Raw genomic sequence first — 13,732 nt, 5'->3', positions numbered from 1 at the left:
GAGTGCTAATGTTGTGTCAATATTCAAAACGGGCAAACGAGATGACCCAGATAACTATAGGTTGATTAGCCTGACATCAGTCCCAGGCAAAATAATAGAAAAGTTGATGTGCGATTCAATTGATAAAGAATTTGAGGACAGGAATGTAATTAATCCTAGTCAATGTGGTTTTATGGAAAAAAGGTCTTGTCAGACAAACCTGATTTCGTTCTTTGAGGGTACAGGGCTGGTTGATACAAATAACTGCAAAGATTTAATATACTTGGGCTTTGGTAAGGCATTTGAGGTAGTACTACGTGACATTCCAATTAACTAAATAGCACTATACAATATCAATAGAGCACATGTTAAAGGGATTGGGAACTGGCTAACAGATGTAAATGGGAATCTTCATCAAATGAGGCTGTTTCTAGTGGTGTTCCCCTGGGATCAGTAGCAGGCCCAACACTATTCAGTACACCTCTACCCCGATATAACACGAATTCGGATATAACACGGTAAAGCAGTGCTCGGGGGGGAGGGACGCTGCACACTCCAGTGGATCAAAGCAAGTTCGATATAACACGGTTTCACCTATAACGTGGTAAGATTTTTTGGCTCCCGAGGACAGCATTATATCGAGGTAGAGGTGTATTTTCATCAGTGACCTGGAAGTAAATATAAAATCACAGCTGATAAACCTTGCAGATAGCACAAAGATTGGCGGAATAGCAGAGGACGGGGCAGTGATACAGAGCAATTGGGATTGCTCTGTAAACTGGCCCCTCAAACAAAGTTATTTTAAAACAGCCAAATGCAAAGTTCTACATCTAGGTACAAGGAATAGAGGCCATAACTGTAGGGAGGATGGCATCCTGGAAAGCAGTGACCCTGAAAAAGATCTAGGGGGTCATGGTCGACAAGCAACTTCACATGACCTCATGTGACGCTGTATCAAAAATGGCTAATCCAATCCTTGGATGTATAAAGAGGCATAGTGAGTAGCAGCAGTGAGGTGATTTTGCCTCTGTATACGGCAATGGTGAGACCAGTGCTGGAATACTGCATGTCCATATTTTTAAAACGATTAACAAATTGAACCACAAAAATGATTTGACAGCTAATGAAAATGCTAAGGGCAGATGTGGTGCTTCTGCTACTGATTATGGGGAGTCTCAGTGACTATGGGCAGAATTTAGCCCTAAAAGCTTATTTTTTGTGTGTGTTCTGCTGCTTATGCACAATGGTGTTAAGTGCATTAAAAGTTACCAACTAAACATCATCTTCAAAAGTGCCAAAATGACACAGGAGCACAAATCTCATTGAAAGTCCATGGGATTTATCATTTACCTCCCTTCACCGACATTGCTTGGGAGGGGAAGCAAGCAGTAGGACAAGTCCACCTCCTCATCCAGGCTGTTTGACTTGGAAGTTCTGAGCTGTAGCGTGGCAAGTGAAGGAGGAGGCTGCCAGGAGATGAACAGGCAGAAAAGCAGGGAGGAGGAGAAGCATCTGTTGACGGCTTGCTCAGGTTTGGAGTTCAGTGTGAGTTATGGGAAGGTAGTAGGGATAGGGTGTAGGCGTGTGGCTTGACTATGACTTCAGATGCAAGAGGTGTCTTCCCCAGCACTGGGATCATTTCAGTGCAATAGCCTATCTGTGCCTCCCCAGGTAGAATGAGATTGGCTTGAGTGCAGGGCTCCCTGCTTCAGAAGCTTGTCTCTCCCGTTTCATTTTTGCCAGGCGCACATTAACTATGGAGGTGTCTCTTTAGAAGGCCATGTTTGTGTTGCTTTCTGTTTCTTCGCTCGCCAGTGGAGACAGTGGGCGTTTCCTCTGGTGGCAGGCAGTTGGCGAAGGACCAGTCAGGACCGGAGGAGATGGCACCAATATTTTCATAAGGGGGAGGCCTTGTTAGGCATCTTGAGCTGTATTCAGGCCCATCATGCAGAGGAGCTGGTCCCCTCGGCTCCCATTGACTCCAGTGGAATTTTTCAGGGCTCAGCATTTCTGAAAGTCAGGCCAGTGTCATTCACTATCTAAATCTCCACTTGGCTTCCCTGATGCTTCCAAATTTGAAAGCTTTGGCCTTTGTCTCTGTGTTCCCCAGCCCCTTCCTCCTCTCCCGGGAGAAGATGGTAAGAGCCTCGTGCTGAGGCGCCATCTCTTGTCTCAGCCACAGCTCCTGTGGCTGTCAGCACAGATGAAGTGAGCTCTCACACCCCTCTGTGGGGAAGGAAGTGGAGGAGGTACTCTGCAGGGCTCCCTCCATTCCAGACCTGAATTCTGAGTCACCTCACTTTAGTGCTGTCTCTCTAGAACCTGCTCTAGGCCTGATCCCAGGAGAGATGGCAGAGAGCTCTCTCAGGACCCCTGCTTCCTCACAGCACCCCCCTTCTAGTGCTGGGGCCATCGCCTGTATTCCCAGATGCTCCTCTCCCTTCCCTCCTCCCAAGCAGCTTCCAAAGAGGCCCCATCTTCCTCAGTTCTTCTCTGTCTCACCACCAAAGACAATTCTCCCTGTGTGACTAGTGCCTGAGCCCTGCCCCTCGTTTCCCTTCCTCTTTGGAAGCCTTGTGTCTGCTACGCAAGGAGTGTTTCTCTCACCTCTGGTATGACCCAGCCTCTGGGTCCATGAAGGAGGAGAATGCAGGTTACTCATGTGAAAGTGGGGCCCCTAAGACAAGACCACCCCGGTCCACTCTGTTAATGCTGCACCTGCAATGTGCTACTCCAGCTATAACTGCACCTTGCCCTAAACACTGCTGGGGGCTGAGCCTAGGGAGCCGGATCCTGGCAAGGTACTATGGTCCCCATGAGTCTCATGCCGAATTAGACTGAGACTTCTAGCTTTAGGATACTCCTTGGAGAGGGGAAGATAGTAGTGCTTGTCTGCCCAACGAGTTACTGCGCCAGGGTGTGAACCTACCTGCACCCTGGGACACTCAGTACGTTGTAGCCATGTCCACATGGGAGGTTACTGCGTGGCAGGCTGATGCACTGTACACTCTCACCCTGGCTTGCCGTGCAGTCGCTTTCTTTGGATAAGCCAGCTGAGGGCCTATACAGTGAGAGCAGTCAGGCACTGCTACAGGGCTAGTCTGACTCTCAATAGAGGATCCTGAACTAGAAGCGACCACCAGGGAGTTTAAAGAGAAGTCGTATCTTTAATCTGCTGCTACATGCATCTGATAGGGAGCCTGGTATCTTTGCTGGATCCCTGAGCCCAATATCTCTTGGGCCCTTTCCTCTCCTGAGGGAACCAGAAAGGACTTCATGCTGAATCTCCTTCCCTCCCCCGACCAAGGTGGAAGTTGGAAGCACTATACTCTGAAAGGAGCTGTCTCAGCATCATCTGACAGCTGCTGCCAGCCTCCTGGGTAGGTGGTGAGAGTCCGCCCAGTGACAATGGTCATCCTGGGAACAGACTTGGCGTCCATGTCTTGTGTCTGCAGACAGCCTAACTAACCTTTCTGTCCCTCAGATACCTCAGCAAGGGCTGCCATCTACTTGGTGCAGAGGCTGAGAAAATCCTGTTGCTCCATGATGGTCCTCTTTGGCTGTCTTTTCACAATGAATCTGTTCCTGTTTCTGGCTGGTCTCTGCCTTAGCCAGCCTGCTCAACCCACCTTAGAGCCTATTCCAGGAGGTCCATGGGCAGAGTGGGGAGACGCCTCTGTAGCTAGGTCTGCAGAGCAGCCATCTAGGCCCACATTTTCACCAAGCACTATTGGCTGGATCTGTCTGCATTGGGGTCTGATGAGTTTGCAGAGTGCCCCAGCTTTAAGGCCATTTTCCAAGGTGTCACCTCAGTGGGGAGTACTCCTTCCTTCCTCTTCCCAACCAGCCCCACTGCTCCTGCCACCTCAGCCTACGAGTTTCCTGCTCCCTCCCTGGGCCATTTTCAGCACTAGGGAGCCAAGCCACAAACTTTCTTCCACTGCCAACTGGGTATATGTGCTTTGCTCCCCGCGAGAACCTCCTCCCAGATAGCCCCTGGGGCTGAGGAAATGGGTGAAGTGACTCGTGTAGCATAGGCTAAGCAGATTTATCTGACGGGTTTTGGCAGCCATTGGCTGGGAAGCCTAAAGGCGCAAAGTGTCTGAAAGGAGACACGATTGGTGCCAAATCTCTTGCTCCTGATATGTTCTTCGCTGCCTGCCTGATGTCAACAGAAAGGGCCCGCACATGTGTCCGCTCTGGAGAGCCAAGCCACAGAACAACCATCCACTGGTGAAAAAGTTGAGACACTTTTCTCCACAGGGTCAGTGCATTCTGCATAGCCTTTCCTGTGATCACCTGATATGGCCACCACAGTAGACCATGTTTTATTCATTTGCTCCACCCACTGGCTATTTCTCAACCAATTAACAGACTTATCTTTCCTAACTAAGTCCCCCTGTATGCCTAAAATACCAAGCTGGAGTGAGTTTTGCACCATGTCCTGATGGCAGGCAAGGTCTGACTTTGGTAGCCCACAAGGGAAAGCGATTGTCAAGCTCAGGATTGTGTTGGGGTAGTGAACTACCAAAACAGGCAATTCTTTTTCCATGGGTTGGACTTTGTGAGCTACACAGCAGGTGTGACTCTAGCCAGACTGATTTACAGTGCAGACACCCAAAAAAGTAACTAGCTGTTCTTTCTAAAGAACAATCTGATAGTTATTCTCAGGATTGCAATTAAAACAAAGGAAAAAAAGAATTCATGAGAAGTTGCCTGATTAAATGTAATTAGTAACAGTGATTCCTGGCTCATGAGCCACGTAACGGAGCTTCTTTCACAATTGTCCTTCATGAGAAGATCCTAACCTCCTTGATCTACCCTTTGATAAGTGGCTAGTTGTTTCTGGGTGCTTACCATTCTCAGGTGCCCATTCTGAGAGACGTCCAAGGGGTCTGACTTGCCGAAGAAGCTGAGCACGCGCCCCCTGAAAATCTGGCCATTTTAAGGAATCTCAGGTTGGGTAGCCAGCATCCCTAGTCACTTGTGAAAATGTTGGGCCCTTGATTGTCTTTTTGATGGAAATCCAGTCAATCATCATGTGAAAATGATTCTTTCCTCCCATCTTTTAGCCAGAGCCTTGGTGCTGAGCTGATGGGACTGCAGGTGGATTACTGGATTGCAGCTCAGCCCATGGAGAAGAAGAGAGACCCGGAGAAGAAGGACCCTTCCACTGCCAAAAACACACTCAAATGCACTTTCCGGTCTCTCCAGGTCAGCAGGTTACCCACAAGTGGGGAGACCACCAGCACTCCAACGATGTCAATGACAGTTGTGACAAAGGAAAAGAACAAAAAGGGTAAGAGGGGGAGGGGATTCAGCTTGCTGCTCTATCGGGTATTGCTGACACGTGAAAGGTGGACGGTTGTACTTGTCTTGGCTTTCCAGGTCTGCCCAGGTTCACTGTATGATGTCTTAACAGTAGAACTTGCTCCCCAGCCCTGAAATGCCATCGTTAGGCCTGCTGGCTTGTGCCCCTAGAGGCGACCTTATTTTTGTGTTATGGGGAGTGACTCCCCGTGTTGCTGTGTTTGGTGCCAGCAAATCACACCATGTTGGGTAGGTCTCCTGATCTGCTTTTGCCCCTGTGAAATAAAAGCTGGTTGCTGTACCATGAGGTAAGCCAAGGCCACTGAATAATTGAACACACAACAAACCATGAGCCACGCAATCTCACGGGTGGACTTTGGCTGGGTTTTTGGGGTGGGGTTATTTTGGTTTTTCCTTCTCAAACCCAAGCATTCATTAAAACAATATCTTGCCCTTTCTGCTGCAGTGCCATTTCTTAAAGAACTCCATGCACTGTTGCTCCATTAGCTTTAGACTTGCAGAAAACTTTTTCTAGGCATGGGTGCAAAAATTTTGCCATAATGGATCTGTCTGTGGTCTAAAGATGGCTAATACTTGACATTTAAGATGAAGATATCCCTCATGCACCTAGCCAGCTATACAATTGTGATTATTGCCGGGCATCAGTTGAAGGCCTGAAGCACAAGATTGAATTGCTCTGTTCATTATTGCAGGTACAGATGTATTAATGGTCATGCAACTATCCAGCCCTTGTGTTGGACTCAGTATCATCCTGTACCCTTGTTAGACGATTTCACAGCAGTGAGAACAGAGACTGTACCCTTACAGCTGGTTTACACAGGGAATCTATTGTGAAATAATATACGGTGTGAATTTAAAGCGATGGATTAATTGGAAGTGGATTAAGTTAAAGGCACTCTTGGTGTACTATATGAGCATCCACCCAAGGAGCTAGTGCGGAATAGTCATTCAGGGCTGTTTCCTCATCTAGACAAGCCTTTGGATTCCTACTATCCGTTTGTTGGGAGAAAGGGTTGGAGGCAAAGGAGGATGGGGAGGTGGTGGTCATAGGGCAAGGTATGGTTAGTGGAGAGAAGGTGAGAATGGGAAGGTGTGAGAAGAATGTGGAGAAGAGAAGGGTGGGGCTGGATAAGAGGGTACAGCAGTTGTGCTGCTAGTATTCAAGTGAGAGTATGTCACAGCGCCCCCCCCCCCCCCTCCCCCATTGAGGGTGTTCTCACACCTGCAGGCTTCAGTCCAATCTTCTCTCATAAGGACCTGCTTGCTGGAAACTCACCACCAAAATGTGCTGCCTCTGGGTGGGAGGAGCAGCGCAGAGAACTTGCTACAGTTCTTGGGTCTTCTGATCCTCTCTTCCTTTTTAACTTTGCAACTCCCCTGTCTCCCAGTACGATGCTACCAGCCAGCCCATGTTCCTTCCAGTTGTTACAAGGCCTCTGCCTACCTCCCCGCATTTCCCAGCTCAACGCAGAACATACCTATCCCCCACTCAGACAAGGACCAGGCAACCAGGAAGGTCCATGGAGGTGCCAGGTCTCCCAGTTCCCTCATTCCTAGAGCAGAGAGCTCTGGCAGGCAGCTGGCCACCTGAGTGCCGAAGCCCTGGTGACATGGGCTCGTCCATCGCTTCCCCTTGGACAAGGAGGGACCATAGCATGACTGTGCCTGTGAGAATGAGTCTGAGGAGGAGAGCAATATGCTCATTCCCAGCAGAGTGAGTCAGAACAGCCTCAGTGCAACCTTCCACAAAACTTGGAGAATCCTCTAGCAAATGTGAGAGGTTCACTACTTCCCTAGAGGAGCAACCAGGAGTGGGTCCATTCCTGAACAAGTGCTATGTTCTGAGTGTCCATTCACAAATGGAAGCCAGGGACAGCATGGGCTGGCTGGACTCGTGGCACTGAGGACTGACTTCCCAGACACGTCCCCCCATGCTGAGGATGGCACGCTATCAGATCAGACATCACCACCTTGGTAGACTCTAAACAGCAAGGGGAGACAAGCAGGGTACTGATGGAGGCCACCCAACCCCTCCACTGGAAGGAAACCTGCCCATGTGTGGGTACAGAGCCCCATGGCAGACTGGCTCAGCAGCAGAGATGGACCGACCCAAATGAAGAGTAGATTAAGGGGTGCTCAGCTGGGTGGTGTACCTCAGGGGAGTAGCAGTGGGAGAACTCTGGGTAGGCACCATCTCTTCCCTGAAGAAATGTGGTGCCAAGATGCCAAAGCATGCAGCCCTTCCCACCCCAGAGGGGGCTGGCAAGCAGGTCACAGCAGCCTGCAGAGAGCTGGGTCCTGTTTCAAACAACAAAGAGACTCATCCTCCTCCATCTCTTCACTGGCCCCTCAGGAGACAGCCACACAGGACAGAAATCAAATCCAGCCAAAAGTCAGAAGGAAGCGCACATCCCTTCTTCCTTCCCAGGTGGGTCCCTGTGTGCTGTTGACTTGCCCGGGGGGGGGGGGGGGGAGATGAGTCAAAACATGAGGAATCTGATGTGTACCCTCCATCCCCGAGCACTTACCCCTATGCCTCAGAGGGCAGTTGCAGCCCTGGGACTCCAGGCGGAGAGGAAGAGACACAACCTGTGTCTGAGAGAGATTTCCCCCACCACTCCCCAAAGGGCATGGCGTGCTGCTGAACATGGCTGCAGAAAAGATCATTCAGGCTGAAGCATCCCCATATGGGGCACTGTTGAGTAAACCACTCGCCATACCTCACAGATCATCGTGGTGATTCACTTCTGACATGACTGCGGTAGAGGGAGGGGTCTCTTTCCCCTAGGGCTTGAAAGTAGAGGATGCCCTCGGACTGTCTCATTGGCACTCCAGGCTTCATGGGCCTCTATCTCTCACTCCAGGACAATCTGTTATGGCACGGGCACCAAGAGGATTGGCCTCCAAATGTCATCAACAGTCTCTGATCACTCAATGTCCCTGCCACGTCTTTCACTACAGACATATCAGCAGGCACCATCAGACAGCCCAACGAGGGCAATGGCAGCTCATCTGTTTTCAGGCACAGCCTGGGGCTACATATGTGGTCTGGAGATCTGGCTCAGCAGCTTCTGGGTTTAGCGGAGACCCACTGCTCCCTAAAAAAAAAATTGGGAATGCAGTTATGCACTGCAGAGGAAAAGATGCCCCACAACCTTTTCTCCAGCTCCAAAAATAATTTGGACAACTCATATAATTGACCATGGATCCCCCCTTCACCAGTCCCCCAGAAGGGACTGGAGGAAACCTCACTTTCAGCAGAGGATAAAAAGTATGACAGGATGTCAACGCCTCCTTGCCCTCTTCCAGGCAACACCAACATTGCCCAAGGAGGAACAGAGACAAGCAATTGGTGGCAGGCCCACCATCTTCAACACCAGGAGAGAACACGCCTTACGAGATGAGTGGGTACTGAAAACTGTCCTTATACAACACCCCCTGGAACTGACACCAACGTAACCTCAAGATTCACTCTGTCTCTGACGTACAGGGACAGCAGACCCTTTCTCCGAAGAGTTCTCAGGGACAGTATTCCATCTTAATCATCCACAAGCAATCGGAGGGTCTGTGGGCAGTACTGGGCCAGAAATACTCTCATAGCATACAAAGTGCACAGTGTTCCACATGGTGATGTAGCATGCCATAGCAGCAGGAATGCTGCCCAGGAAATTCAGGGCATCAGGAGACCTGACCAAAGCACCTGCCAGAGATTCCTGTGCTGCATTTGTGATGGAGCGAAGCTCTCCTTTTCTTCCAGTCTTCACAAAATATGGAGATCCTTGTGGGACAGCTCCAGGCCAGGGGGCATGCATTTGTTTCCCTAAAGATCCTGCCAGCTCACTTGGGAGAGTTATTTAGGTATGAGTAGAGGCATGATTCAGAAAGGTGGGAGGAGACCTGGTCATTCATACAGACAGCAAAAGACTGGGCAGTGCACAGTCTCCCCAGACTGTTAGGTTGATAGTCAGCTGCTTGGAGATCTTCCATAGGTGTGAGGGACTTAGATTCAGGATGGATCACTAGGACCCGTCACACTCAAACATGTTCGCCCTGCAGCAAAAACTAGACAAGGAGATCCTATTTCAGGAATCCTGATGTGAGCCTGCTGCAATGGTCCCCTGCCAAGAGTGCTACTGCGGATTGGGGTCTAGAGGCATCAGGGACTCCGATTGCGCCAGGGAGGATGTGGATGTTGGAAATAACGGGAACAAGAACATGGCCCAGTGAAACTACTGACTCAGCTGAGGATTGATCACACATCTCCATCCTTCCAAGCTAAACCATACAGCAAAGATCAATGTGCAAGGGATACTGACAAAAGGCTATCGGTGCCTATTAAAAGGCTGTTAGCCTCAAGAATGCAGTCAGCCACGGCAGTATGCTCCCATACATACGGATCTACTTCAGCTACCGGTGTAAGGGGGGAGGAAGGGCTCAGTGTTTATCACTAGGATCCTCTCAGCTCCCTGACCGAGTACAGGCTGCAGAGATGAGCTCTGACCCAGATTAATCAGACCTGCAGGTTTCAAAGAGCTGCCATCATCCTTGGGAAGCCTCCAGTTCACATGTGCCCCACCTAAAGTTTAAACTCCGTTCTCCAAGTATGACCAGAACCACCTTTCCAACCTAGGAGCTCAGTCTTCCCCCTAAAAAGAACAGGAGTACTTGTGGCACCTTAGAGACTAACAAATTTATTAGAGCATAAGCTTTCGTGGGCTACAACCCACTTCTTAACACGGCTGCTACTCTGAAACCAGTCTTCCCCCTGTTCCTTGTAAGGCTGTAAACACAGGAATATTTCAAAAAGGAGAAGGATTGGTGGGGAGCTTAACAATGTTTGAAGTTTAGGTGTTGGGGGGGGGGGCAAATACTGGAAAGCCAGGAAATTACACTTTCTGGGAAACCTGTTACCAGTGAGAGGCACTTCTAGAATTCCTTTTCCTTCAGGAGTCTTCTACAACAGCTCCCCACTGGCCCCGTGCATGGACCTGAAAAAATTCTCCAAGAGCTGGGGAGATAGCAACTGCCATATTGCAATGGACTGTGATCACATCAAATCTCCAGCGCTTAGTCGAATTGTGCTATCAGCACTTGGTTTGAAAATGGGCTGTGTTGCAGCAAATGGCTTTGGCTATTCAATAGCTGGTAACTTTTTCTCTCGAGGGGATCTACTCTTGCAATGAACTCTGCATGGGTGCCCCATTGCAGTGTTGGGCCAGAGTTCATGCTGAGCAGATGCCACATCACTCAGACTGGGGTGTCAGTGGTGCAGGAAGTGCCATCCTCCAGATCAGACAGGAACTGCAAGGTCTGTCCAAGTTTTCAGTGCCTTGTGACATGGTATGTTCTGTCTGGGGACCTGAGGCTGTGCTAAGATGACACCTAATAAGCTCCTATATGGAGTTTGCCCAGGCTGGATTCAAGGGTGTTCATCCCCAGTTTGGAGCAATTCTCCTGGAGCCACCTTCTCCCTTTCAGATTGTTAATTCAGATGGATCCTGAGACCTTGGTACCTTTTTCAGAAGGGCTTCCTAACCTTTCCCATCCCCGGCCAGTTCCTTTTTTTGCAGGAGCTCCCTTATCTCAGGTGTCCCTTTGAGCAGCTGTTGACCTGGTGTTTATGTAGTGAATATGCACTAGTTGCCACATTCAACTGGAAGTGAGCTTTCTGCCCTAGAAACTTTTTGCAATAAGAAGAATCTCCATGGGAGCGTAGTAGATTTTATATCATTTGAGCCAACCACCGAAGCTCGCAGTGCACAAGGGTGGAGCTTTATCTTAATAGACTGGATATTTTCCCAGCAGGGGAATTGCCCCAGGGGGATGAAGGGGAGGCTTATAGCAATGAAGACTTTCAGAGGCAATATGAATTGCTTTGGGGCTCTAATAATGCCCAATTAATAGGGCCCAGTAAGGTGGCGATGCTTGGTAAGTAATTCTGTGAACTGGAAATGTTAATAAGCATGGGCATGTTTGGTTTGGTTTTCTTCTAGTGATGTTTTTGCCCAAGAAAACAAAAGACAAGGAGATTGAGTCTAAGAGTCAATGCATTGAAGGAATTAGTAGATTGATTTGCACAGCAAAACATCAGCAGAATATGCTGCGGGGTAAGTGCTGAATTATTGCATCATTTCTGATAGTAATGGGAAGCATTTTATTGCTAATTATGGCTCTAGTGCCTGTAAGCCAGCCATCTCAGTGCTTGACCAGGACGTGCTAGTCTGTGACACAAAGCAGACTTGAACCTCATGGATTTGGCTGCAGGAGGATTCTGCCATCATGGGGAAATCCACAGATGGCATAGAGCCAGCCAGCCACTAAACCTTAGGTTCTCAAGCTGGGAGTTACAAACAGGTCTCAGGGGCACAACAACCCTCTTTTTCCTTTGTAGCTAGGTGGGAGAGGAGTCCCAGAAGTTTTATGTTGTAACATGGGTTCACTGTTGGGAAAAGGTTGAGAAACACTGTTCTAAACTCTTCTGGGTTATAGGTGTTGATTATGGAACAAACCAGTGGTCCATCTTGTTTGCTCTGGTTGTGGCCTCTACCTGATGCTTGAGAGGAAGAGGAGGATTTCTCCATAATGCATGCAGCCAGTCGACAATAATTTCCCACTGTTGAGGGTGGGCAGGGAGATGACTGGCATCTTTCCCAACCCAGCTGCTGAGCCATTTTCATTTGATCTTTAGGGCAGCAGAAGAATTGACTGGGCCTTCTTCCTAATTTTTCTACTATCTAGGTGTCAATGCAGCATCTGTTTCCTGTACTGACTGAGGAAGGATGATGTGATGGCATAGAATTCAGGCATAGGGATTCTCCAGTGTGACTGTCTTGCTGGGTGCTTTTTGACATGCTTCCTTGTTCTATTCTTCCCCTGCAGTCCTAATTGATGGCGTAGAGTGGAACGATGTGAAGTTCTTTCAGCTGGCAGCACAGTGGTCCTCCCATGTCAAGCACTTTCCCATCTGCATATTCGGACACTCCAAACCTAACTTCTAACCACTTTCAGCGGGGCAGCTTTCTGCCTGTATGGAGACTGCACACGCAGGAACCAGGAATCTGAGTGCCAACTCTGACTCAAGTCTGCTTGCTCTCTCCTGCAGATTACTTACAGATGCGTCTGGATTACTTCTGAATTACTTTTTTCTATTAATTCTTAAGTTTACTACAAGGGAAGGAAATCCATTGAACAAAGCAAAAAACAGTCTTAAGCAGAAATGTACCAATAACATGGAAATTACCGGGAGAACCTCCAGAAGTGGGGTGACCTGCCGGAGAACTTAAGAGCAGATAGCTGGATAACTGCACTGCTTATTAACCTGAAACCTCCTGGGTGTGTTTGTGGCTGGGTGTTCTGGATTGGGCTTGAATGGTTTTTGAGGGGAGAGTGGGAGGTACTGAGAGAATGAATTGTTTTAAAATGTTTAACTCTGCGCCGCCCCCCCCCCCCCCCCCCCCCCCGACTTCTCATGAAGAAAGTAGAGCCTGGTTCATCACCAGATAGTTCAGGTACCAAGAATGTGAAATACATTGCGCTGTCTGCCAAAAACCAAGCTAATAACTGAGGGAAACCCCAGGATTCTCCACAGGTGAAGAAACGCCAGAGGGTCATTGTTTTAAGGCCAGCTATTGAAATGGGCAGGCATGTTCACTCTCGTGCCTGATTCAGGTTGGGCAGAGACTGAAATACAAAGTATGAAATGTCTGTTTGAGGAATCCCATTGCTCCAAGTCCATCCCAATAACCCAACCAAGCCAGTCACAACACCCCCTGCAGCCCGGAGCTGGATTTGAAGGACACCAGTTCAGTGGGGTTGTTGCTATTTAGATTTTCACACAGATTATGGACATCAATAAAACCTTGCCCGGCCTCTCAAGAGAATGGATTTTTACAGGTGCAGATTTTTTTTTTAATGCTTTTAGAAAAGATTAAGTTGCTAAAAAAGATAACAGGAAAGATGAGCTGCTGTCTAATGAGTCAGGCATTAATGTACTGGCTAGTTCCTGTGCCCCTTGGGCCCATACACATGAGCAGCTGCATTTTATACCAGCTACGTTCACACCCACACAGCAAAAGCACATGTGCATGTGAAAGCACATACAATACCAGCTCGCAGCAAATGCGCCACCTGCATACATCATCCTGAATGTGCCCTCTCTTCTAGGCAGTGTGTACAGGGTTCCCCCCTCACACTCCAAATGGGAATCCCTTGTTTGGGGGCCCCCTCCAGCCATGTGAGCTGCTGCTGCTGCTGTTTCCAAGGCAGGAGGCCATGTAGCAAAGCCAGCTCTGACAGCAAAGGCAGAGAACTTCGGCTTGTCTGGACTGCGTTGGAATGCCTCATGCACGGATTGTGTCATCTGAGGGTTCTCTCAGCTATTCTAGTTCTTTGACTCCAGCAGTGCACCTGTATTGCACAATGC

General features: G+C 48.9%; 1 protein-coding gene across 1 annotated transcript in view; it reads left to right on the top strand.

Annotated features, from left to right (window-relative positions):
• LOC112107397 (phosphofurin acidic cluster sorting protein 2) overlaps positions 1–12,760 on the top strand; it is a 168,643-nt gene extending 155,883 nt beyond the window's left edge. Inside the window, exons 22-24 of the mRNA XM_024201092.3 lie at positions 5,052–5,278; positions 11,304–11,417; positions 12,190–12,760. Of these exons, the coding sequence (XP_024056860.1) occupies positions 5,052–5,278; positions 11,304–11,417; positions 12,190–12,308 (460 nt within the window). The 3' untranslated portion in view covers positions 12,309–12,760. The remainder of the gene's footprint in view (positions 1–5,051; positions 5,279–11,303; positions 11,418–12,189) is intronic.
• Positions 12,761–13,732: the final 972 nt, after the last annotated feature.

Source organism: Terrapene carolina, unplaced genomic scaffold, assembly GCF_002925995.2.
Source record: "Terrapene carolina triunguis isolate 2854851 unplaced genomic scaffold, T_m_triunguis-2.0 Scaffold210, whole genome shotgun sequence".
NCBI lineage: Eukaryota > Metazoa > Chordata > Testudines > Emydidae > Terrapene > Terrapene triunguis.
This window is presented reverse-complemented; position numbering and strand designations above follow the sequence as displayed.